Genomic DNA, 22,738 nt, shown 5'->3' with positions numbered 1-22,738 from the left:
TAAATGAAAATATAAAATATATATGTATATATGTACACAGAAATACACGTACATGTTTTTATTTGTGTACACATGTTACAGAACAGGTGAGGGGTGGTTCATGACAAATTATTATAGAAAGGATCCCCCCTTTCTGTCTCTGGAGGTTCCCACCCCCACACATACTCGCCGCCAGAGGAAAGACGTCTCTCAATGCCAGAGACTGGTGAAAAGGAAAGAAATTATTTATTTAAAAGTTGCACAGACTTAGAGTAATGACTTAATGTCTTTAATAAGATACTAAAGTCCTCTAGAATACCCACAGATGCACAGTCCTTCCCTCTCCCTCTGCCCAGTCCAGGGTACCGTATCTCAGGAAAAGAAGTAGAAGTCCATGATTCAGGCTCTGGGCACCATCAGCTGTGTGGCTGCTGCAATCTCTAGTTAATCTAAAGCCATGTGGCACCTTCTCAAGGCCTACCAGCAAGAGTCCTTTCTCCTCTTTTCTTCCTGGCAAAGTCTCTCCTGCTGCCTAAGCCGTGTGGCAAAAAGGAGCACTCTAAAACTACATAATCCTCTCCTATTCACTCCGCTAAAGCTGCATGATGCTCTCCCTTCTTCCCCAAAACCTCCTGGTCCTCTCTCTTCTCCTTCAGAACCGCGTGGTCCTCTCTCTCTATGGCTGCCACACCTAGGGTTAAATCCTAGAGCCCATCTTCCTTTGAAGCCCTATTTCCGACTCCTCCTACAATTAGTTACACCTACCAGCATCCACCTATTCTTCCAGCTTTACTGGGCTGCTATAGTAAGTCTGGGCAGGTGTGGCCCCATGGCATGGAGCCAATCATCTCTAAGCTCTCATGCAGGCTCTGTAACCAGGGGGAGTTGCTTCCCAGTTACATCTTGGGTGGAAGTGACTCCCATCCCCTTGGCTCAAAGCCTGGCCACAACTATTTAACATATCTATGAAACCAGTTAAAAGTTATAGATATGTTAAATGACCATGCCAGGGGTTAGCTGCAAAGCTGTTGCTACCCAAAACAGCTCTGAATGGCCCTGTTCCGTGTGTCCCTTCCCCCGGCTCAGGACATCCTATATATATTTTTCTAATATTTCCTGGCCACCTTGAGTTCTGGACCCCATTACAAATCCCTTCTTGGGGCCCTCCTCTTGGCTGCACCCTGCTTCACACATGTAAAACCAAAATACTCAGCACACAAGATAAACTGAATCATTTGCCTTATTAATAAAAAGAAAATAAGGAATTGCAAGGAAGATATTTCTAAAAACAAATAGTAGGTTCCAGGTCACTCGATGGGTCTTTTTGGGCATATACCAAGAAAGAAAGAAAATCATGTCCTGAGAAATATATTTTGGAAACAAGAAGAAAATACCAAGGCATCTTAAACATGCCTTTTAGATATCACAACTTTTATTTCAGAGCTCTCTATAACTGCACGCAAAGAGGAATACACGGTCACATATTCATAATCACACACCCACCACAGGGACAAAGACATAGGTCACACCCGCACAGTGTTCACACCGTCAATCGTTAATAATCATACTATGGGGACTCACAACCACACTAAAGCTCCTCACCTCCGCACACACTGTCAAAATCACAAATACATCATTGGGATACACAGTCACAAACAACTTTACAATCACCCCTTCTCTGGCAGTTCCGCCCGAACAGACTTCACTCTCTGTCCTCACCTCTGTACGTTTCATCTTCTGTCTCCCTCCGAATCACATCAGCGACCAGGCGGAACCACTCAGGCAAAGTTACCCGGGTCCATTTCTGGGTCTGCATAAACACTCCACCTCCTGATGGTGAGGGGAGCGGCAGGCGTGGCGCCCTTTGGGAACTGTAGTTCAGCAAAGTCCTCGAGATACACTAGATGGCGTTGGGCTTGAACCCAGCCAAAGAAAGCAGAGAACCGCACCCAAGGGTCTTCTGGTGTTTCTGGTGTCGCCTGGACTGTGGCTTCTCGAGTCAGCCCGGCATACTTGAGCTGAGCTGGTAAAAAGCCAAGGCACAGCACTGCCCTCTCCCAGAGGTAGAGTTAACACAGAGAGTTACTGAGTTTCGCCTGAGACTGGAGCCACTTCAGCTTCTGGGAAGTGTAGTCCACAGTCAGAAAAGTGGCAGACAGGCCAACAGCGACTGATTCCATCCTGTACTGAACCGGCGCTTGGCAGAGCCCGGGACGCCGCTAGGAGTGCTAACCAGCCCAAGGAAAGCGCAGGCGCAGACTTTCTGGCTCGCCATCGGAGTCTTTGTTTGCTGGTGAGTGGTTTCAGCTCCGCCAAACGCGAATCTGGCCAAGGGACCTGCGTTTCTCGGCTCAGTAACCTGCTCGGAGGCTGTAGAGGAGGATTCGCGGTGTCTGCGACGCGGTTGGAGAGGCTGAGGTGGAGGAATCGCCTCATGTGACATGTAGTGTTCAAAGCTTATGTGGTGGGGCAGGAGTACAGGAGGAAACTGGGGCGGGCTCGCGGTTGGGTGACGGAGGGTCTACGGAGGTGTGAGAAGGTTGTAGAGTTAAAACCTGTGTGAGACACACTGTGGTTCCAAGTTTGTGAGGGTGAATAGCATGTGAGTTTTGTGGGGTAGTATTCTCTAAACCTCACTTTTTCCATTTCTAAAGTGATGATTGTAAGAATGCATCTTTCTGGAGCATGTTTCTGAAAGATAAAAGAAGGCTCAGCAATGGAGCGACTTTAGGCTAAGTAATTTTTAAAGAGCTTTTATATAAAAGCTAGCTAGTCGTGATGTAGGAACGAAATCAGCAATATTTTAAGAGGAAAGATTCCCGGAAAACTTTTTATTGAGTGTCTAGACTCCTCCGTAGGTATTGACTTAATTCTTTGAAGGAACCTTGGTAAGGCTGCTTTGAGAAGCCCTGGACTAAGGAATATAGCTGTAAGAGGTAATTTCTACTTGTGTAGACAACACAGAATTACAATTTGTCCTTTTTGTGCAGAGAGATCAGGTAAACGATTAAAAACTGTCTAGTTTGTAAATGAGTATGGCAATTTGACCAGGTTTTTCTCAGACCATATGGCCTTTGTAAATGTAGTGAAACAAATATTCTTCTATCTAGAAAGACACTTACTTCCAGTATTTTATCATACAACGTATTTTTCAATAAAATGAAAAAATAAAGGATCGCAGGACAAAAATTCATATACAAAAATAATAGGTTTGATATATACAAAAAATAATAAGTTGCAGAAAAGATGGTTATTTACAAAATCAACAAATCAGATAAAACACCTATGGATAAACAAGAAATGTTTAAAGCCTATATTAAGATTGTTTTTAAATGTTAATGAAGGGCTCAAAAGAAGACGAGCAAATGGAAATATATATCACATTTTAGATAGATTTTAAAACTCTGCAAGGTATTTTATTATGTGAAGAAAGCAAGATACACAATGTTTGGTGTAATATACTACTTTTTTGAGTAAGTGGAGATAAGAATGTGTATTTGTAATTGCATGGAGAAACTTGAGGTTTACACAATGTAAAGACTGCTGGGAACAGATGCAGCAGCCAGGGCAGGGGTAAGAATCACATTTTTTGCTTGCCTGTTTTGTGTATTTCCATTTTAACTGGGGTGGAGGAATTAGATTTCTGTGTTAGCTCCATTGCTTTTTAGATGTTTATTGTTGCCTCATTCTTGAATGTTTCCTTGACCTTCTCACTATTCTCATTTTTATAATTCCAGTCAAAACCAAGGAGCAAACCCTCCCCTCAACTCCATTAGTGTCTTACATTTCCTTTTGTCCTTTAACAATTAGTATTACCAAGTTTCTGACTTTGATCATCTTTTTTCATCTCAAAGAACTTTATGGCAATAGCATTCTGTTATGGCTTCAGCTGACAAATAACAAATGTTCATTCCTATCTGAGGTTTGGCTAAGCTACTCATCTATATATCCAAGTGCCCAGTGGACAGTTCCCCTGGAGGTTGCCCAGGAACTTCAAACTCATTATGTCCAAAATGTAACTCCTTCCTCCTACAGTTTGCCTCCATCCATTACCCCTTGTGTATTACCTGTCTCATCAATTCATAACACGGTCTAGCCAGATGCTAATCCTCTTACATCTGAGTAATGGAAGAGCTTCTGAGTAATTTTGTCCCTTTTATCTGTCATACCCCACTAAAAATTGGAGACCCTGCTCTATTTATCACACTTAATAAATGATAAATATGTATGTTTGCTAAATCAATGAATGACCATATAATTGTAGGACATTTATAATATTTAATTTTTCATAGGGATTTCTAAAAATTTTAAGAACTCTGAGCCATGAACAATACAAGAATAACTTCCTTTACATTTTAATCATATCACTCAAGGTTGATAACTTCCAATTTATGAGAAAAGTTGTTATGGAAAAATATCATATTCAAAACTGACTGTTTAATAAGGAGCAAGACCACAAGTAACACCTGATTGAAAGTATCTATATGGGTTGTAATTTTGGAGAACTCTAGCAACTCACTCTCACAGTTTCTCTGTATAACCTAAATTATGAAAATAAGTTACCTTCTGTGTCCCATTTCTGAATTGAGTGGGCAGCCTTTAAGTTGTATGATGTGTTTGGCCTCAGATGCAAAATACAAATTTTTTTTCCATGTGCTCATATGTATGAGGGGGCAACCCCCCACAACTGGGATTTTTTTCTGGAGGGCAGGCCACTTGTAGTGCAGGCTTCCCCTGCTAAGTGACTGTACCAGTGTACCAGCTTGTTTTGTTGTGAGAGGCTGTGTTTGGCTTCAGTGAATTTTTTTTTTTTGAAGACACATTCAAGGCATTTGCCCATTTGATGAAGGGTGATTTACAAGGGCACCTGCCCATACCACACTGAGTGTTCAGCAGTTTTTGCCCCAAAATGGCATGACCCCTGTGCCCTACCCTCCCTAGTCACCTTATCTCGCTCCCAAGTGACTTTTTTTGTTGTTGTTTTCCCAGATGAAAAAAGTCCTCAAAGGGAAATGTTTTACTGATGTGGAAGAGGTGAAACAAAAAACCAGCAGAAGCACTAAAAGGCATCAAAATAGATAAGCTCAAGAACTATTTTGAGCAGTGGAAAAAAGTCTTGTTTGGTGTATTGCTTCAAATGAAGAGTACTCTGAAAGTGATGTTTAAACATGGAAGAATAAATACACAATTTTCTATAAATAAAGTCCTGGTTTTCTGGGGTCCCCTCTCATATATATGTACTTCAGCTTCTAAGCCAAAGGGTCATCATTTCTTTGATCTTTTTCATAGGCCAGCTTCCTTGTGCATCACCAGGAGCTGCACTTTCCTTATTCTTAAAAGTCTCTGCTAGTCCTAAGGGCTCAGCCTGAAATCTGGGGTGCTGCTTTGACCCTCAACAATGACTTCACGTCCTTTCTTGGTCACATAACAGTTACGTGGTGAGTAGTCAATTGCATGGTAGCTTTGGTCTTTGTGTTTGTTTAAGGATCCAGATTTCTCCCAACTTGTCTATTACTTAGTTGTGGTTGGGGCTGGACCAACAATATATCCTACTTCCAATCACGTAGATGAGGAAGGAATCACTACTCTAAGGGGTCAGTAAACTTTCTGTAAAGAGCCAGATAATAAATATTGTACATTTTGTAGGCCATAGTATCTACTGCAGGTACTCAACTGAGGGATTATAGCACAAAAGTAGTTTGCTTAACATTAGAGCTTTTTGACTTATATTTTGAATATATTTTTGAACCACAAGACAAATTCTCTTGAAAGGACCTTTTTGCCTTGTGTTCAGATGCTGTTGCCTTGTTCAGTTTAGGACTGTCATGTTATAGTAGGAAAAATGCAATTCTGATAAGTATGTTTGAGGGATGTTGATGTAAATCCTATAAAAATACAAGGGGCTTTAATTATGAAAGAGATAAAATTTTTGTGGGGTTTTTTTTGGCTTATTAGGAATTTAGTAGCTTAAGCCCCAATGTGTTGTGTATCATGCTTTTGCAAATTTAATAAATTAAGAAATCAATTGGAAAATTTTAAATAAATAGTATTACTGTAATTTGTTAAAAGTTTAGTAAAATCCAAGTGCCTTTTAGCCATCTGAGCTGTGGGCTTTCGGGTGATGAAACATCTTAACAATTTTCTCTATTTTTTTCCTATGTTTATTTTTCTGTTTAGATTTTCTGTCTTTTGTGGTTTCAGTTTTCATAGGTTGTATTTGCTAGGTTTGCAATTTTATTGACTAGGGTTGAGCAAAAAAATTTCTACCTTATTTTCTATCTATGATTATTTCCAAATAGTTATTTTTTACTTTTACAATTTTGCTTTTATTCTCTTTTTGTTTTTCCCTAAGAATCAACTCATGAATTTATTATTTCTGTTTTTTTGTTTATAATATATTAATTTTTCTTATCTTTACTAATGTGTCTGTTTTTATTGTGTTTACTGTTTTGTAATTCCTTAATTTGAATGCTTACTTTATTTCTTTTAAAAATAATATAAAAACTTATGCTAAAACTTCTACAAGCATTTTTTTCAAATGTGTTCTATGGGTTCTGATATACATTGTTTTCTGACTAATACTTCTGAATACTCTGCAACTTATTTTAATTTCCTCTTTGACCAAAGAGTTAGTTCAAGCCAGCAAATTTTGAATGTTTTTTAAAGATTTTATTTACTTCTTCGAGAGAGGGGAAGGGAAGGAGAAAGAGAGGGAGAGAAACATCAATGTGCAAGAGATACATCCATTGGCTGCTTCTTGCACACTCCCAACTGGAGAACCTGGCCCTCAACCTAGGCACACACCCTGACTGGGAATTGAACCGGCAACATTTTGGTTTGAGCCACGCCAGACAGGGCTGAATTTTCAAATGAAAGATTTTGTTTTCTAATTTAAGGTTGTTTTTTTTTAATCATAGTATTTTGTCTTTCCCTTTTCTAGTTTGTGGAATATTTGAGATTTTATATGAATATTATGTGGGCTGGATTTGGGAATTGTTCTTTGAACATTTAAAAAGATGGTCTACCATCTATTTTCAAGATACAGAATAAACTGATTGATTAGCTGTATGTTATAAATTAGTATATATTTTATTTTCCTATGTTATATATTTACATAGTTTGTGGGGTAGTCTCAGTTATTAATGTGTTTTTTTGATTTCTATAGTTTATATGTTCATGATTATCTTCTTTATTTTTATTTTTTATTTTCAGCAATTCTGATACACACTGTTTTAGATGCATATCTACATATATAAAGTTTAGATGGGTTTTGCTATAGAAGTGTTAAACTTTAGCGTGCCTCAAAATAACACAGAGGGCCTGTTAAATACAGATTGCTGGGCCCCACCCCCACATTTTCTGGTTCGGGAGTTCTGGGTTAGGGCCTGAGAATTTTTTGTATGAGCCTATTATCATAATCCTTTTCTTTTAATAGTTATGTTTATTTTACTTGCATTTATTGACAGAAACAATATGGCTGGTATTGGTTCTCTTATTTAATATTATACATTGTTTTATATTTTATCTCCTTTTTATCTTTTACTGTAAGATGTTAATTTCTTTGTTTTGAGTACCTATGTCCATCCTTCTAAAAATTTGGAAAGTGTGTATTTTTTTCTTTTTCTTAATTGCCTTTGCATCCATAATTTTCTTAGTTCATTCTTGATTTCTTTAGACAATATCTATTTACTCTCTACTGTGGGTGATGTATATTTGAGTATATGTTCAATATACATGAGTATATTTTCAATCTCTCTCTTCTCACCACACACAAGGTGATTGTGGTTATTATTGCAGCTTGAAATAGTATCAGTTGCATCCTTCTTACCTACCCCTTCATATATATGAAATTCTCTGTATCTTTGCCTTTAGCTGTGCAGTGATCCATCTATCAAACTTCTGTGTATTGTTTAACTTTGAGCTTGCTTTTAATTAAAATGTCTTTACCACTCTCAGCCTTCCAATCTCTCCATCCCATATGGTAGTTTACATTCACATTAGATTCAAAGTATATGCTCTCTTATATCTGTGTTTTTCACTTTGACGTCTAAGGTATACATTAAAGCTCATCAGCAGCCCTGGTTGGTGTGGCTCAGTGGATTGAGTGCTGGCCTGAGAACCAAAGGCTCACCGGTTCGATTCCCAGCCAGGGTACGTGCCTGGGTTGCAGGCCAGGTCCCCAGTAGGGGCCACACGAGAGGCAACCACACATTGATATTTCTCTCCCTCTCTCTCCCTCCTCCTCTCTCTAAAAATAAATAAATAAAATCTTTTTTAAAAGATTTTCTATTTAGAGAAAGTGGAAGGACAAAATAAATGAAATCTTTAAAAATAATAAAATATTCTCAAATAGTTTTCCAAAGTGACTGTACCATTTTTCATTCCCACGAACAATGTATGGGAGTTACAGTGGCTTTATGCAGTCACACTTGGATTGGCACTTTAGCCATTTTAAAGGGTGTGTGTAGTACTTACATCACTGGGGTTTTCATATGCTCTTTCCTGATTACTAGTAAAGATAAACTTTATTTAATATGCTTGTTGGCCATTCATATATCTTATTTTATAAATATTTATTCTAGCTTTTTGCTCATAAAAAAATTAGATTTTTTTAATTGAATTTCAAGTGTTCTATATATTTTGGATACAAACCCTTACGAGTTTCCCCCAGTCTGTGGCTTTCCTTTTGGTTTTCTTAACTGTGATTTTTAAAGGGCATTAGTTTTTAATTTTGATGAAGTCTACTTTACCATTTTTCTTTTATTTTAATAGTTTTAATACATGTTGAGGTTTTATTCTAATTACTGAAATTATAGCATTGATTGAGTGACAGCAGATGTGGATCCCAGCCCTCGGGATCTGTGTTGTGGCTGCAATAGACAAATACACACAGACCACCGAGTCCTGGGGAGAAAAAGGGACAGCGCGGCCACTCTCTCAAGAGGAGAGTGCCCCGACCCTTGCCTTGACAGGCTTTTATTCTTTTCTGGGCTCATTACATTGAGGATGATCCTCATTTACTATGCACAGGTTCACTGTAGATGGACAGAATACTGTTAATTACTTCAAAGAGAAGGATGTTACAACTCAAGGGGAGAAAGTGGTTGAACTGGTTACACTCCATACTAGGGAGGTTTGGCACAGAGTTTAGGAAGTCAAAGATACTCAGTAAACATTTGCTGCCTCAATTCAGGGTGAGGGAATTTCAGCAAAAGCAAGTCTCATAGCAGCCTATCTACAATGCAGGCCTGCTTCCCCACCAGAAAACCTATCCATGGACGTGGATCCTGCCTGCCAACCTCGCTCCCCACTGGCTTTTCTGAGTGGGGGCTGGGCCACATTTCCTACACTTGGAATGGTTCCCCATAGACAGCAGAGTTGGTTCTTGAATGAATTACAAGAAAATGAACACAAAATTTTGAGAGGTATAAATCAGGATAAAGTTGAAGTTTTCTAGTTAGAGGATGGAAAACAATTAAGTATAAAAGAAGGGATTTACAAAGAGGCCAAGAAAGGGCTCTTTTTAAAAAAAAATTATTTATTTATTTTTATTCAGTTACAATTGTCTGCATTTTCTCCCCGTCCCTCCACCCCACCCCAGCCAGTCCCACCTTCCTCCCCCACCTCTACCCTCCCCCTTGATTTTGTCCTTGTGTCCTTTATAGCAGCTCTTATAGACCCCTCTCCCCACTATCCCTGCTCCCCTCTGGCTATTGTTACAATGTTCCTAATTTCAATGTCTCTGGTTATATTTTGTTTGCCTTTTTCTTTTGTTGATTATGTTCCAGTTAAAGGTGAGATCATATGGTAATTTGTCCCTCACCACCTGGCTTGTTTCACTTAGCATAATACTCTCCAGTTCCATCCATGCCATTGCAAAGGGTGTAAGCTCCTTCTTTCTCTCTGCTTCGTAGAATTCCATTGTGTAAATGGACCATAATTTTTTGATCCACTCATTTGCTAATGGGCACTTACGTTGGTTCCAGTACTTGGCTATGGTAAATTGTGCTGCTATGAACATTGGGGTGCATAGGTTGTTTTGGATTGGTGTTTCAGGGTTCTTAGGGTATAATCCCAGCAGTGGAATTGCTGGGTCAAAGGGCAGAAAAGGGCTCTTTATAAGAGAAGAGGTTGGGTTGCCAGTGTATCAGGCATAATCAAAGAAGATAAATAAGTGAACAGTGAAATTGATGGCAATGACAGCTTCTGTATCCAAAACTGATAGTATGAATAATCACAACACTACAGTATGATTGGAAAGCAAAGATGGCTGTTTTCTGGCCTATTTTCTTTTTTTGTATTAACTGTATGTGTACTTTGCTTTTTAGCCCAAGTGAAACTCAATTGCAGCTAGATAAAAAGAACATTGTCTATAGTTATTTTACAGTTATAGATTGGTTCAAGGTAAAAGGCTCAAGTCGGCCCTGGCCATGGAGTTCAGTTGGTTGGACTGTCGTCCCTATGCCCAGAGGTCGCAGGCTCCATACCCTGTCAGGGCACATACAAGAATCAACCAATGAATGCACAAGTGGGTGGAGCAGTGAGTCAATATTTCTTTTTCACACACACTGTCTCTCTATTTTCCTCTGTCTATAAAATGAAAAAGTAAATTTTTTTAAAAAGGTTCATGTCTTCAAGGTCATCTCTGTAGGTATAATGAAAAGGGACTTTTAAATTTTTAAAGGTCAGATAGGATTATAGCTATCCTTGCTTCATCCCTCCTCACCCACAGTTCCTATGCTACAGAGGTAACCACTTACCCTCATTTAACTGTGTTTACTGGTGTTTATTCTCACGTTTTATATGACTATTTTACCTATTTTTTATTTAATGAATTTTAAACATTATCAACATGCTGATATGGAAGATATGGTTCATAAAATTTCCTGAATTTATTTTTCTTCATATTTTCTCTGAATTCCTTTAACTGATGTTGAAACTCTTGGGGTCCTCCACAAATACACTAGTTTTCCAATTATTACTCTTTTTTTTTCCTAATCCTCACCCGGATTTTTATTGATTTTTTTTTTTTTTTTTTTTTTGAGAGAGAGAGAGAGAGAGACCCATTGATTGCCTCCCATAGGTACCCCAGTCTGGACTGAACCCACAACCTAGGCATGTGCCTGCAACCTTTTGGGCTACAACCAAAAGAGCCACCCAGCCAGGGCAATCATTACTCTTTTGTTTATTTCTCCCCTCCTTCCTTACATTCGTCTTTATTTTATCTGGGAGATTTCCTGGAATTTTTTTCAAATCTATTGAATTTTTAAGGTCAACAGCATATTATTTCTTAGAGAACTTATTTATAGAACTGTTAATATTTCATTGCTATATAATCTTTGTTTTCTGTGATACTAATTATAGTATTGTATCATTTGAATGTTTGTTCTGTTTCTTTTTTTTTATTATTGTTGTTCAAGTACAGTTTTCTGCCTTTTCCCCCTATCCCTCCCCACCACACCAGCCCTCCCCACCTCCTTCCCCTGTTTCCACCCCCCACTTGTTATTGTCCTTGGGTCCTTTATTATTGTTCCTGTAAACCCTTCACCCTTTCCCCCCATTATCCCCTATTATCCCCTCCCCCATTAGGGTAAACTATGATATTTCACCCAACTAGCCACTTTTTATAAAAGATGAAAGAAAGATAAGACTCTTTTTAGAGGGGAGGAGGATTGTGAACTCAATCCAGAAAACAGAGCGTTTGTGGAAGGTTAGATGATGAGATATAGTGAGAGTAAATGATAGAAGTAGGCATAGAGTGAGAGAGTGTAGAGTTAACCATAGTAATAATGCTCAGGATTAAAGTGAAGTGGGCTACAATCAGGGTGGGTTGTTATGTGTTATGTACATACATAATTGTATGGAAGAACAATTATTTATAATAGTACTGGAACAAGAATAATATGACAAAAAATATATGATTTGGATCGCCAGAATAGAAAGTACCTGACCAAGAGTTGTGTGTTATTGGAACACAGGTGAAGTGAAAGAAGGAAAATTAAAATAGAATGAAGAAAGAATAAGGAAAACCAGTCAAACAATTCAATTAAACAGAGAACTGAAACGAGGAAAACTAAACATAAGGAATAGAAACAAAAAAAAATACTAATAAAATAAAAGTGGTAAAAATAATGAATAATAATACACATAAACAATAAAATCCCAGCTCTATGGGATAGCAATGTGACATTTGTCTCAGTTTCTCAGTTTTTGGGGTTAGCCTTGTGCTTGCTCTTTCAATTTGTCTCTGGACCCTTCATAATTCCTTGTCTTATTATCTCACTTGGGGGAAGAAAAAGGAAAAAAAAGGGAGAAGAACAAAAAAGAAAAAAAAAAAAGCCTCCTGCTGACTTTAAACCTGTTCCGTGAGTTCTGCTGGTCTTCCTAGATGCCACATAGGAGGGTGGCTGGGCTGCGCTTTTCTCCCTTCCTATGGTTTTGAAAGGATGGGGACCAGGTCTGGGCTACAATATTCACAGTTTCCTGGCCGCCAGCCGAGGTCAGCCATGAGCTGCCAGGCTCAAATCGGCCACTCAGTCTCTGTGCACACCGCGTGAGTCAATCTCCTCCTGTGCGCTGTTTCATTCAGCCACTCAATTTGGGCACTCGGCTCCAATCAGCCTCTCGGCAAACAGCTCATGCTCAAATCACCCTTGGGCGAGTCAGCCACTCAAGAGTTCCTTACAAAGCAGCTGCCTCCCATTCTTAACAAGCGCAGGGCTTTTCACACTGCCCAACTTACCAACCAGTCTGGAGACTGTCTGTGTCAACGTTGGACACGGCCCAACTCCTCCCTTCTCCAGGTGTCATCTGGCACCTCAATTTTCCTGGTGCTGGCGTCCAGGGTCCCAGCAGATGTGTACCACTTCTGTGTGTCTCCCACTTAGTCTCTATTCCCCCCAGCGACTTCCAGCATCCAGGTCCCTCCTGATGCCAGGGTGCCCTCCCTGCTCTGGTTGGAGAGGGAGCTGGTAATCTCATTCTCCTCCCTGTATCCTGCATCAGGGGGCGGGCCAGGGGCCGCAGCAGCCTCGGTCCCCACGCAGATCCCAGGGACCTTACCATCCCAGTGCAACCTCCTCACTGTCTGTTTTTCAATGTCCTCTGCAATTTTTGTCCTCCAAACTTCTATAAGATGAGATTCCATTGTCTGTTCACTCTGTTCCTCAGATCGGCTAGGTGTTCCAGCTGGGCACAGGGAGAACTGGGCTCTGTTCACAAGTACCTCTCCACCATCCTCCAGAATCCTGTTTCTTGCCTTGTTTTTTTTCCTTTTTGTTTTGATCTACCTTTCACGTTAGAGCTTTCATCAATTTTTGTGATCTTCAGCTCTACGTTAATATGAATACTAGGAGTAGAAAGATTACTGTAATCTCTGTTTACAGGGTAGCACTTGTGAAGAGGTGGGTATCACTATACAGCATTAAGTCAGATATCTAGGTGTTTCCTTTATATGACTCCAAATGTCAGTAGCTATAGGTGTTCTCAAGATCTCATTTTTTCAGAAAAGAACATTTCTGTCACATGACACCTGGGAACCATCAGCACTTCTGGAGTTCAGCAGTAGAAAGGGGGTGGGACCCTCTTCTATATTTAAACTTTTACTCATCCCTTTCTTTTCTTTATCTACTTTGCCTGTCATTACTAAATTTGGAGACTGTATTATATTTTGTCTGGATAATAATTCCTATTTCCTTCCAGCTAGGAAAGTTGGGTGTATCAGCTGCCCTTTTTATAATCAATTTATTTAAGCCTCACCTTTCAGTCTCACCCAGTTTCTCTAGTTATAGAGCCTTTCTGTTGACAGCTGTATTACAAATTACCTTTCCTTTATTTATTTACTATTTTTAATCATCACCTGAGGATATAGGTATTGATTTTGAGAGAGAGAAACATCAATGTGAGAAACATCAATCGGTTGCCTCCGGTGCACACCCCCACTGGGGATTGAACCTGCAACCTAGGTATGTGCTCTGACTGGGCATCAAACCTGCAAGTTTATTTTTCAGTGCATGGGACACACTCCAACCAACTGAGCCACCCCGCCAGGACTAAATATCCTTACTTTTAGGTGTCATCCTCATTTGCTGGCATTTTATTTAAGCCGCTGAGTTCTGCAGTTAATTTATAGTCCTTTATTTGTCTTCCTTTCAGAATTTCTTAATACTTTTTATTCAGTGATTACTCCTCAACCTTTTAGTTTTTATGAGCATGTGTTTCCTTTTACCCCCTTACTATCGTTTTAATGGAGTATAAGGAAGATGTAGAAATAAATAGTCATGCGCTACTTACCAATAGAGATACATTTTGAGAAATGCTTCAGGTGATTTTATCATTGTATAGACACCATAAAGTGTACTTACACAAACCTAGATGCTATAGCCTTTTACACACTGGTTATATATATTATATTATATAACCTACATTATATAACCTGATTATATTTATATAACCAGGGGTCTCCAACCTCCAGGCTAACAGACCAGTACCAGTCCTGGCCTGTTAGGAACCGGTCTGCATAGTAGGTGAGTTTGAATGTAATGCCCTTGAATCACCCCGGTCTGTGGAAAAATTGTCTTCCATGAAACCAGTCCCTGTTGCCAAAAAGCTTACAGACCAGTGACCTATAGGACCACTGTCATATATGCAGCCCCTTGTTGACCACAGGGCATGGTTGTATCTTATTTAACCTCACATCCTCTTTAATAATACTTCTATTCATTTCATTTTTATCCCTTCATTCTAGGGTCTACCAATTTTATGTTTGTCCTTGTATCCTGTCATCTGCCACATAAAGATGTTTTATTTTACTAAGTTATGAACTGTGTAAGATTATGTTATAAGCAGTTTAAGCTGCATGTACCCGTGAATGACATTTGTTTTTGAGCTTTTTTATACTGGTAGGGTAGGTTTGAAATAAAGAGTTTATTTATAATAGCATATTTTTAAATTTTTATTAATAATAGAGGAACAATTCACAAATGTTACTGATTTTGATGATAGCTGCTTTACTGGATATTTACTACATGCCAGGCACTAAATATTTTATGGTTATTAACTCTTCAATGATGATTTTTTTTATACTTCCTTTTAGAAGATACCTGAGAAATTTATAAAGCTACATCATGAAAGACGTAGTCTCATCTTTCTCCACGAAAGCTAAGGAAAAACTCAGAACACCTAGGAAACAAAAGTATTTCATCTGATCACAGACATTGATTCTTAAGACTACACCTATATGTATGGGACTCAATTTAAAAGAGTTTGTAACATAATTTATACTTAATATGAGAGAAGCTAAGAAAAATCATTAAGAATGTAATGAGAATGTTGTATTTTATTGTTTTGTAATAACCTAATTTCAGAATAATCAATGTGAAGAGATTTCCATTGTAAATTCAGCTGCGTGAGATACCTGAGAATTGATATTGGAGAAACACCATGTGAATTTAGTGAATGTAGAAAAGCTTTTATCTATGTGACACGTCAAGAGATACTAAAGAAGTCTTATTGGAGAAAGTATCTGCATGATAACAATGTTGGAGAGCCTTCAGACTGAATCAAATATCTGTAAGCATAATCAAATTCATACTAGAGAGAAAACTTATGAGTGTAATGAATGTGGAAAAACCTTTAGTCTGAAGCAAAACCTCATAGAGCATAAGAAAATGCATACAGGAGAGAAATCACATGAATGTAATGAATGTGGTAAAGTATTCTCTCGAGTCTCATCTCTTAGTCTACATTTGAGAAGTCACACAGGGAAGAAACCATATAAATGTAGTAAATGTGAGAAGGCCTTTAGCCAGAAGGGAAACTTCCTTTCTCATCAGAAATATCATACTGAAGAGAAACCTTATGAATGTGAGAGAGCTTCTATTCAGATGCCAAGTCTTCTGAAGCACCAGAGAAATCATACTGGAAAGAAATTGTATGCATGTAAGGAATGTGGGAAAGCCTTCAATGGCAAATCATCTCTCACTGAGCATGAGAAAATTCATATGGGGGAAAAACCATTTGAATGTAATCAATGTGGAAGAGCCTTCAGCCAGAAGCAATACCTCATTAAACACCAGAATATTCATAGTGGAAAGAAACCCTTTAAATGTAATGAGTGTGGAAAACCCTTTAGCCAGAAGGAAAACCTCATTATCCATCAAAGAATACATACTGGAGAGAAACCTTATGAATGTAACGGGTGTGGGAAAGCTTTCATTCAGAAGTCAAGCCTCATTAGACACCAGAGAAGTCATACAGGAGAGAAACCCTATGTATGTAAGGAATGTGGGAAAGCCTTCAGTGGCAAATCAAATCTCACTGAGCATGAGAAAATTCATATTGGAGAGAAACCATATAAATGTAATGAATGTGGAACAATCTTTAGGCAGAAGCAATACCTCATTAAACATCACAACATTCATACTGGAGAGAAACCCTATGAATGTAATAAATGTGGAAAAGCCTTCTCTCGAATTACATCACTTATAGTACATGTGAGAATTCATACAGGTGATAAACCTTACGAATGTAAAATATGTGGGAAAGCCTTCTGTCAAAGCTCATCTCTTACTGTGCATATGAGAAGCCATACAGGTGAGAAGCCCTATGGATGTAACGAATGTGGGAAAGCCTTCTCTCAATTCTCAACTCTTGCTCTACATATGAGAATCCATACTGGAGAAAAGCCTTATCAGTGTAGTGAATGTGGGAAAGCTTTCAGCCAGAAGTCACATCACATTAGACACCAGAGAATTCATACTCATTAAAGCTGTATGACTGTCTTGAATTTAGGAAAACCTTCAGCTGAATTCATAGTTTATAGCATATTAGAAAATCCATCTTACTATAAAGTGACATGAATGTGAAACATCCTTCAGCAATTCAAACTTAAAATACTGAGGTTTTAAATTAAAAGTATGATGTTATGAAAACACATAACTCCAGAGACCCTACAACAAACATTTTTAATGCTGTACTTCTTAGGAGCACTCTCATTGAAGTAAGGATCCAGTCATGGACACTAAACACATGGTTCTGGAAGGCCTGCCTGATGCATTAAGACAAAAACATGAGAGGTATAAAGATTTATAATTAAGAGAAAAAACTCATTCATGTTGTTTTGCTATATGCATAATCATTAGTTACTTGCTCTTGATCCAGTCATGAAAAACAGGTAGTATCCTGAAACATATGCATGCCTTTACGAGGAATTGGTAATTGACAGATGTGGTATCACAAGTTGGTAGGGAAGTCATGCATGAGTCAAAAATGGTCTCAGGGTAATTGACTCTTCATATGTAAAAATATTTGCTGTCATATTAAAATATTTATTATGAACCCAAATAACATTGAAGACTAGAATGCAAAGCAGTAATGTGAAGAATTTTATAGGAGAATGTTTTTAAAGCCTTGGTGTAGGAAAGAACTTCTAAAACTGATTCCAGAATACTCCCTTTGAGTATATTTACATATACCCAAGAAACTGATACATGTGGCCAGGGAGTCATATACCTTTATGTTCATTGCAGCATGAATTATATTAGCAAAATATTGGAAACATCTGTCTCGTGAAATGGTTGAATAAAATATAGTTATACAGTAGAATATTTTCTAGTAGTTAAATATATACCTATTAAGAAAAAATATGAAAAGTCATGCAGAGTGAAGAAAAGTGAAAGTGATGAATATATTATGATACCTGTGTGAATTTGAATGAAATCACCAGTAACCAACATCAGTATTAAGCAATGGTTATAGATGAACATTTTTATGTAAAACTATGAAGAATGGATTGGAAGGATATACAGTTTTAAAAGTGGTTGCCTCTAGAAAGAAGGGAGGGGATGGGAAATGGGATCAAGTATGGTAATTAAAGAATATTTCAGTTTTGTATCTAAATATCTCTTATTAAAAAAAAATAAAATTTTCAGGTAACCATAACAAGATGTTAGTTAATTCTAGGTTGTGTCAATATATGTGCTTAATTTATTTCTGTGCTATTTCCTTTGAACTTCTGCAAATTAAAAAGATAGAGATAACAGTAGGGAAGCTGTTTATTGGTTTTTTCAATATGTAAATAATCTGAAATTTAATTTTTAATGTCATATAAAATGAGGTTCATGGTTATTTTCTTCCAGATGGGTTTCTATTGTACAAGCATAATTCAGTAAAATAATTTATATGTTCAACATCCAGGTACACAGCTCTTGACACCAGCAGCAATCACAGATTCGAACTGGCAATCAAATAGAATAGGTGTTAACCATGAATTTTATTGGCAGGTTTGTCCTGAAAAGAAAACACCTTCACAATATGTTTATTAGTTCTGCAACTGCTCAAGGAAGCACAGCTGCTGGGACCTCAGTCCTGGGAAACAATATTTCATCCAGGACATTTTACAATAATCTACCAGTGCATATTCATGGTGTGCCATCATCACATGGGACACACTCAGTTGTAAGACTGATGATATCCACTTAGGTACAGGGAAGCCACTGTATTATTTTAGTTTCCCCAAGACCTACAATGCCTTAGTCACACAGGCTGTCAATATACACGTGCCAGTTCACAGCTCTCTCCATCCAAAAAAGGCTACAAATGAGGGATTTACAACGTAATTTTCTTCAAGGAAGCTGTGATAGAAAGGTAAATGTAAGGTCATCTTTCCATACATGGGTTAGTGGGAACAATTTTTTAAAAAATAAGAGGTGGGGAAGGGGGTGGAGGAGAAACATCAATTTGTTGTTCCACTTATCTATGCACTCACTGGTTGACTCCTGCATGTGATCTGACCCAGGATGGAACCCACAACCCTGGCTTACAGTGATGACGCTCTAACCAAGTGAGTTTCTGGCTAGGGGCCAGAGAAAAAGACCTTTTCTTACCCCCTTACTGAGAGCATCCTTTCCCTATTCAATGGAAACTTTACTATGTAAGTCATTTACCCACATGATCTTTTCCTCATTCAACTGAAAACTACCTTGTATTTTCATTTATACCAAGACATTTCTATATTACCTTGTTTCACTAATCCATTTTCCTGTTCCTATGTTAATACCACATCAGTTTAACATCATCCTTATTGTAGTATTTTGATATTACATAGTAAGTCCCCCTTGCTTTCAATTTTAATTCCTAGTCTTAAGTTAATTTTATTTCTACATAAATGAAGGTAGTTTTCTCAAATTACAAAAGTACTTGGGTATTCTAATTGGTATTGCATTAAATTTATATATTTATTTTGGGAGAAGTGACATAATGTCATTCTGCCCCCAAAGTATGCCTTTGCATTTATTCAAATTATGATACATGTCCTTCAGGATAAGGATTCTGAACAAAGTAATTTGAAGCCCATCTCTGTTCAATACTATTACATTAAGAAAGGTTTAGTATTTGAATAAGAGAAATCTCTATTACAGCCTGAATGTTTCCATCTCCCAGAGTTTATGTTGAAGCCCTAATTCCCAGTGTGATGGTATTTGGAGGTGTGGCCTATGAAGGTAATTGGATTTACATTAGGTTATGAGGGTAGGACACTCATGATGGGAACAGTCTCTTCCTCTCATAAGAGGGAGAGAGAAAGAGACATCTCTCCATGTGTATGTACCAAGGAAAGGCCATGTGGACCTTCACCAGGAACCAAATCTGGTAGCACTTTGATCTTGGGACTTTGCAGCTTCCAGAACAGTAAGAAATATATGTCTGGCCGTGGCTGGTGTAGCTCAGTAGACTGAATGCCAGCCTGCAAATCAAAGGGTCGCCAGTTTGATTCCTGTCAGGGCACATGCCTGAGTTGCGGGGGCCAGGTCCCCATAAGGGGTCCTGCGAGAGACAACCACGCGTTGACATTTCTCTCCTTTTTCTCCCTCCCTTCCCTCCTTTCTAAAAATAAATATTTAAAAAATAACAAAACAAGTCCTGATAAATTTTAAAAGGTTGAATACAAAATATAATTTCAAATATATGTAATTGAATGAAACTAGACATCAGTAACAGAAAGGTAGAAAATTCCAAATAAGTAGAAATTAAACATCATACTCTTAAACAAGGGGACAAAGAAGAAATCACAAAGAACATTTTTAAAATATTTTGAAACAAATGAAAACTGACCATATCAAAACTTATGGGATGCAGCAAAAGCAGTGCTAAGAAGTTTAAAGTTTAAACATAGAACTTGAATCAACAACTAAGGTTACAGCCTAAGAAACTAGGAAAATAGGAGGAGACTAAACCCTTAACTAGAGAAGAAAATAAAGATTGGAGCAGAGATAAATAAAACATTAGAAAAACAATTTGATCAATGAAACTAAAAGTTATTTGAAAAAGATTGATAACTAAGAAAATCAGACTCGAATTAGTAAAACTGAAATTCAAAGTGGGGACATTACTACCAATTTTACAGACAAAAAGGATTACAGAATACTATGAACAATTGTACACCAACAAATGGATAACCTATATGAAATAGATAAATTCCTAGAAACACACAGCTTATCGAAACTGAATCATGAATAGAAATTCTGAGCAGACCTATTACTAGCAAGAAAACTGAAGCAGTGATCAAGTCTCCCAACAAATAAATGTCTGGACAGATGGCTTCACTGCTCAATTCTATTAAACATTTGAAGAAGCATCAACACTCATCCTCAAATTCTTCTAAAATGTTAGAGAGACATGAACTTGTCCTAACTTATTTCACAAAGTCAGCATTACTTTGATACCAAAGTGAGACAAAGACACTAGTATTCCATCCTTTCTCTCTCTCTCTCTCTCTCTCTCCAGAAAGGCTATCAAATTGTCCCTTCATACCTTTCTTGAAAAGTCCATCTTTCCCAATTTATGTGAAATGCCTCATGCACCATACACTAAAATCCTTTATTTGGTTCTATTTTTGGATTCTCTTGTGTTCCACTGGTCTATCCAGTCGGATGAGTCCCATATTTCAGTTTTTGAAGTTTAAGGGTACAGTTTGTAATCTGGTAAGACTAGCCCCAACTGCCCCATACTGCATTTTTCTTCCAGATACACTGTCTATTCTAACCTTTATTTTTTCCACTTGAACTTTAGAAAAACTCCTATTTAGAAAAATACATTATTTAAAAATGGGATATTAAATTCATAATTTAAAATGTTTATGTTAAGGATTTTTTTCAAGGATATATATTTTTTCATTTACTAAGGCTTTTTTTGCCTTTCAGTAGTGTTTTAAACTTTTAAATTATTTATTGCTAAAATTATTCTAAGCATTTAATCCTATTGCAAGGTTTTGTTTACATGATTTTATACCCACTACCTTACTTTATCCCTTTACTTAAAATTACATTAGCCCTGGCTAGGTAGCTCAGTTGGTTAGTGTCCTCGCAACATGCCAAGGTTGTGGGTTCATCCCCTACTAGGTTACATGTAAGAATCAATCGATCATTGAATAAATAAGTGGAACAACAAATCAGTGTTTCTCCTTTCCTCTCTCTAAAATCAATTTTAAAACATTAAAAGTAACTACAATAAATTATTTGGAGAACGCATCTTTGCAGTTAGAAAAAAGTTATTTTTATACCTTACAAAATGGGTCTGGCCTGGAGATAACTAGGGAGAATTAGTAGATCAGTTGATCTGAAGAGTCTCCTTGAGTATACTCAAATTTACATTCCTAGATCTCTGTAAGCTATGTCACTTCTCTTAGATTTGCCATGGTCGACTCTACCCTTCAAACTTTTAAAAGTTCTTTCTTAGTCCAGTACTTCACAAATCAACTCCCTTAGACCTTAGACTTATATTCCTTAGACCTACAGCCTTCCCCCAGGGTTCGAAAAGAACCCGTACGATTGAAAAGCTGTCTCCAAGGTCTACGCTCTAAGCAAGAGCAAAGGTTCCTTTTTTAAAGTGGCTTTCTTTTAAAAAAAACAACACTTTTTATTTCTATTCCATAAAAGATGCTCTTGGTTTTTCATAAAAGTCAAGCTTTAAATCATATTTACTAGCTGAATTGTGTGTAACCTTTCTCCCATCAAGTCTTTTTTAAAAAGCACTCCAGGAAGAGCTATCCCTAAGGAGGCTCAAAGATTACTTCCCAAAATAGAATCCCAATGATATACACAGAGATACTTAAACTTTAAATTACACACACCCGCACAAAAAATCCTGAATCCAGTTTCTCCCTCTCTCTACGACCCCCAACACCCTGTCACACACACCCAGACTCTCAATTCCCGTTTTCCTGCAAAGCCTGCCTCGCCGTCGCCTTCTTGTCCTCAGGCTGGGACATTCACACACAAGTCAGGAGCTCAGAATACCAGCCCTTTCCGCAATTTCGGAAACTCCTTCCCTTTCGCCTCCAGCACCCATTTCACGTTTAGCGGCTCCTCCCCACCAGCCTTCCCAATTCTTTGGTAATTTCCAAGTCTCCTTCCTTTCGGCCTCCCGGACCGGCTCTGGGACTCGAACCCTTAGGTACCACAACTCCTTTGCACTTAAGAACCCCAAGCCAAAGTCACACCGGAACACGGCCAAAACGGCGACTCGGAAAACTATACTCCTGGGCGGCAGCTAGGCGCAGGCTCTGAAGAATCAAACAGTGCCTCCACCGCGTTCACTGCCTCGAGCTACATTTCCCAGAAGGGTCGGCAGTGCGTATTATCTTCCCTTACAAATCAGCCTTCCTCTTTTGAGCCTGTTCAATACCGTGGATAGTACCGAGGTTCACTTAACCTAGTCCTTTTCAAACGCACCGGAGTGGCCTTTTTCAGAAGCTCGGCCTGAG

At 38.1% G+C, this 22,738-nt stretch overlaps 2 protein-coding genes across 7 annotated transcripts in view; one reads left to right on the top strand and one right to left on the bottom strand.

Annotated features, from left to right (window-relative positions):
• Positions 1-2,049, bottom strand: part of LOC128779662 (uncharacterized) — a 53,595-nt gene extending 51,546 nt beyond the window's left edge. The window contains exon 1 of one of the 3 annotated variants that reach the window (XR_011650711.1): positions 1,699-2,044. The gene's annotated coding sequence lies outside the window, so the exon portion shown is untranslated. Of the gene's footprint in view, positions 1-1,698 lie in introns of all 3 variants that reach the window. The other 2 variants (XM_071220128.1, XM_053915166.2) reach the window with 2 other exon arrangements.
• Positions 2,050-2,129: 80 nt separating this feature from the next.
• On the top strand, positions 2,130-18,380 carry LOC112320143 (zinc finger protein 260). Of its 4 annotated transcripts, none has more exons than XM_045185521.3 (4): positions 2,130-2,272; positions 5,269-5,417; positions 14,436-14,504; positions 15,077-18,380. In XM_045185521.3, the coding sequence occupies exon 4, from the start codon at positions 15,507-15,509 to the stop codon at positions 16,743-16,745; it is 1,239 nt and encodes a 412-aa protein (XP_045041456.2). In that variant the 5' UTR covers positions 2,130-2,272; positions 5,269-5,417; positions 14,436-14,504; positions 15,077-15,506; the 3' UTR covers positions 16,746-18,380. The 4 variants fall into 4 exon arrangements, with proteins under 4 accessions (XP_045041456.2, XP_045041454.2, XP_045041457.2 ...); XM_045185519.3 differs by having other exon boundaries at positions 15,074-18,380; XM_045185520.2 differs by lacking the exon at positions 2,130-2,272 and adding an exon at positions 2,286-2,397 and having other exon boundaries at positions 15,074-18,380.
• The last annotated feature ends 4,358 nt before the right edge of the window (positions 18,381-22,738 follow it).

This window comes from Desmodus rotundus, chromosome 12 (genome assembly GCF_022682495.2).
Source record: "Desmodus rotundus isolate HL8 chromosome 12, HLdesRot8A.1, whole genome shotgun sequence".
Taxonomy (NCBI): domain Eukaryota; kingdom Metazoa; phylum Chordata; class Mammalia; order Chiroptera; family Phyllostomidae; genus Desmodus; species Desmodus rotundus.
This window is presented reverse-complemented; position numbering and strand designations above follow the sequence as displayed.

Coding starts and splice junctions, on each gene's coding strand:
- LOC112320143 (XM_045185522.3), top strand. CDS start 15,507: ATGATAACAATGTTGGAGAGCCTTCAGACTGAATCAAATATCTGTAAG.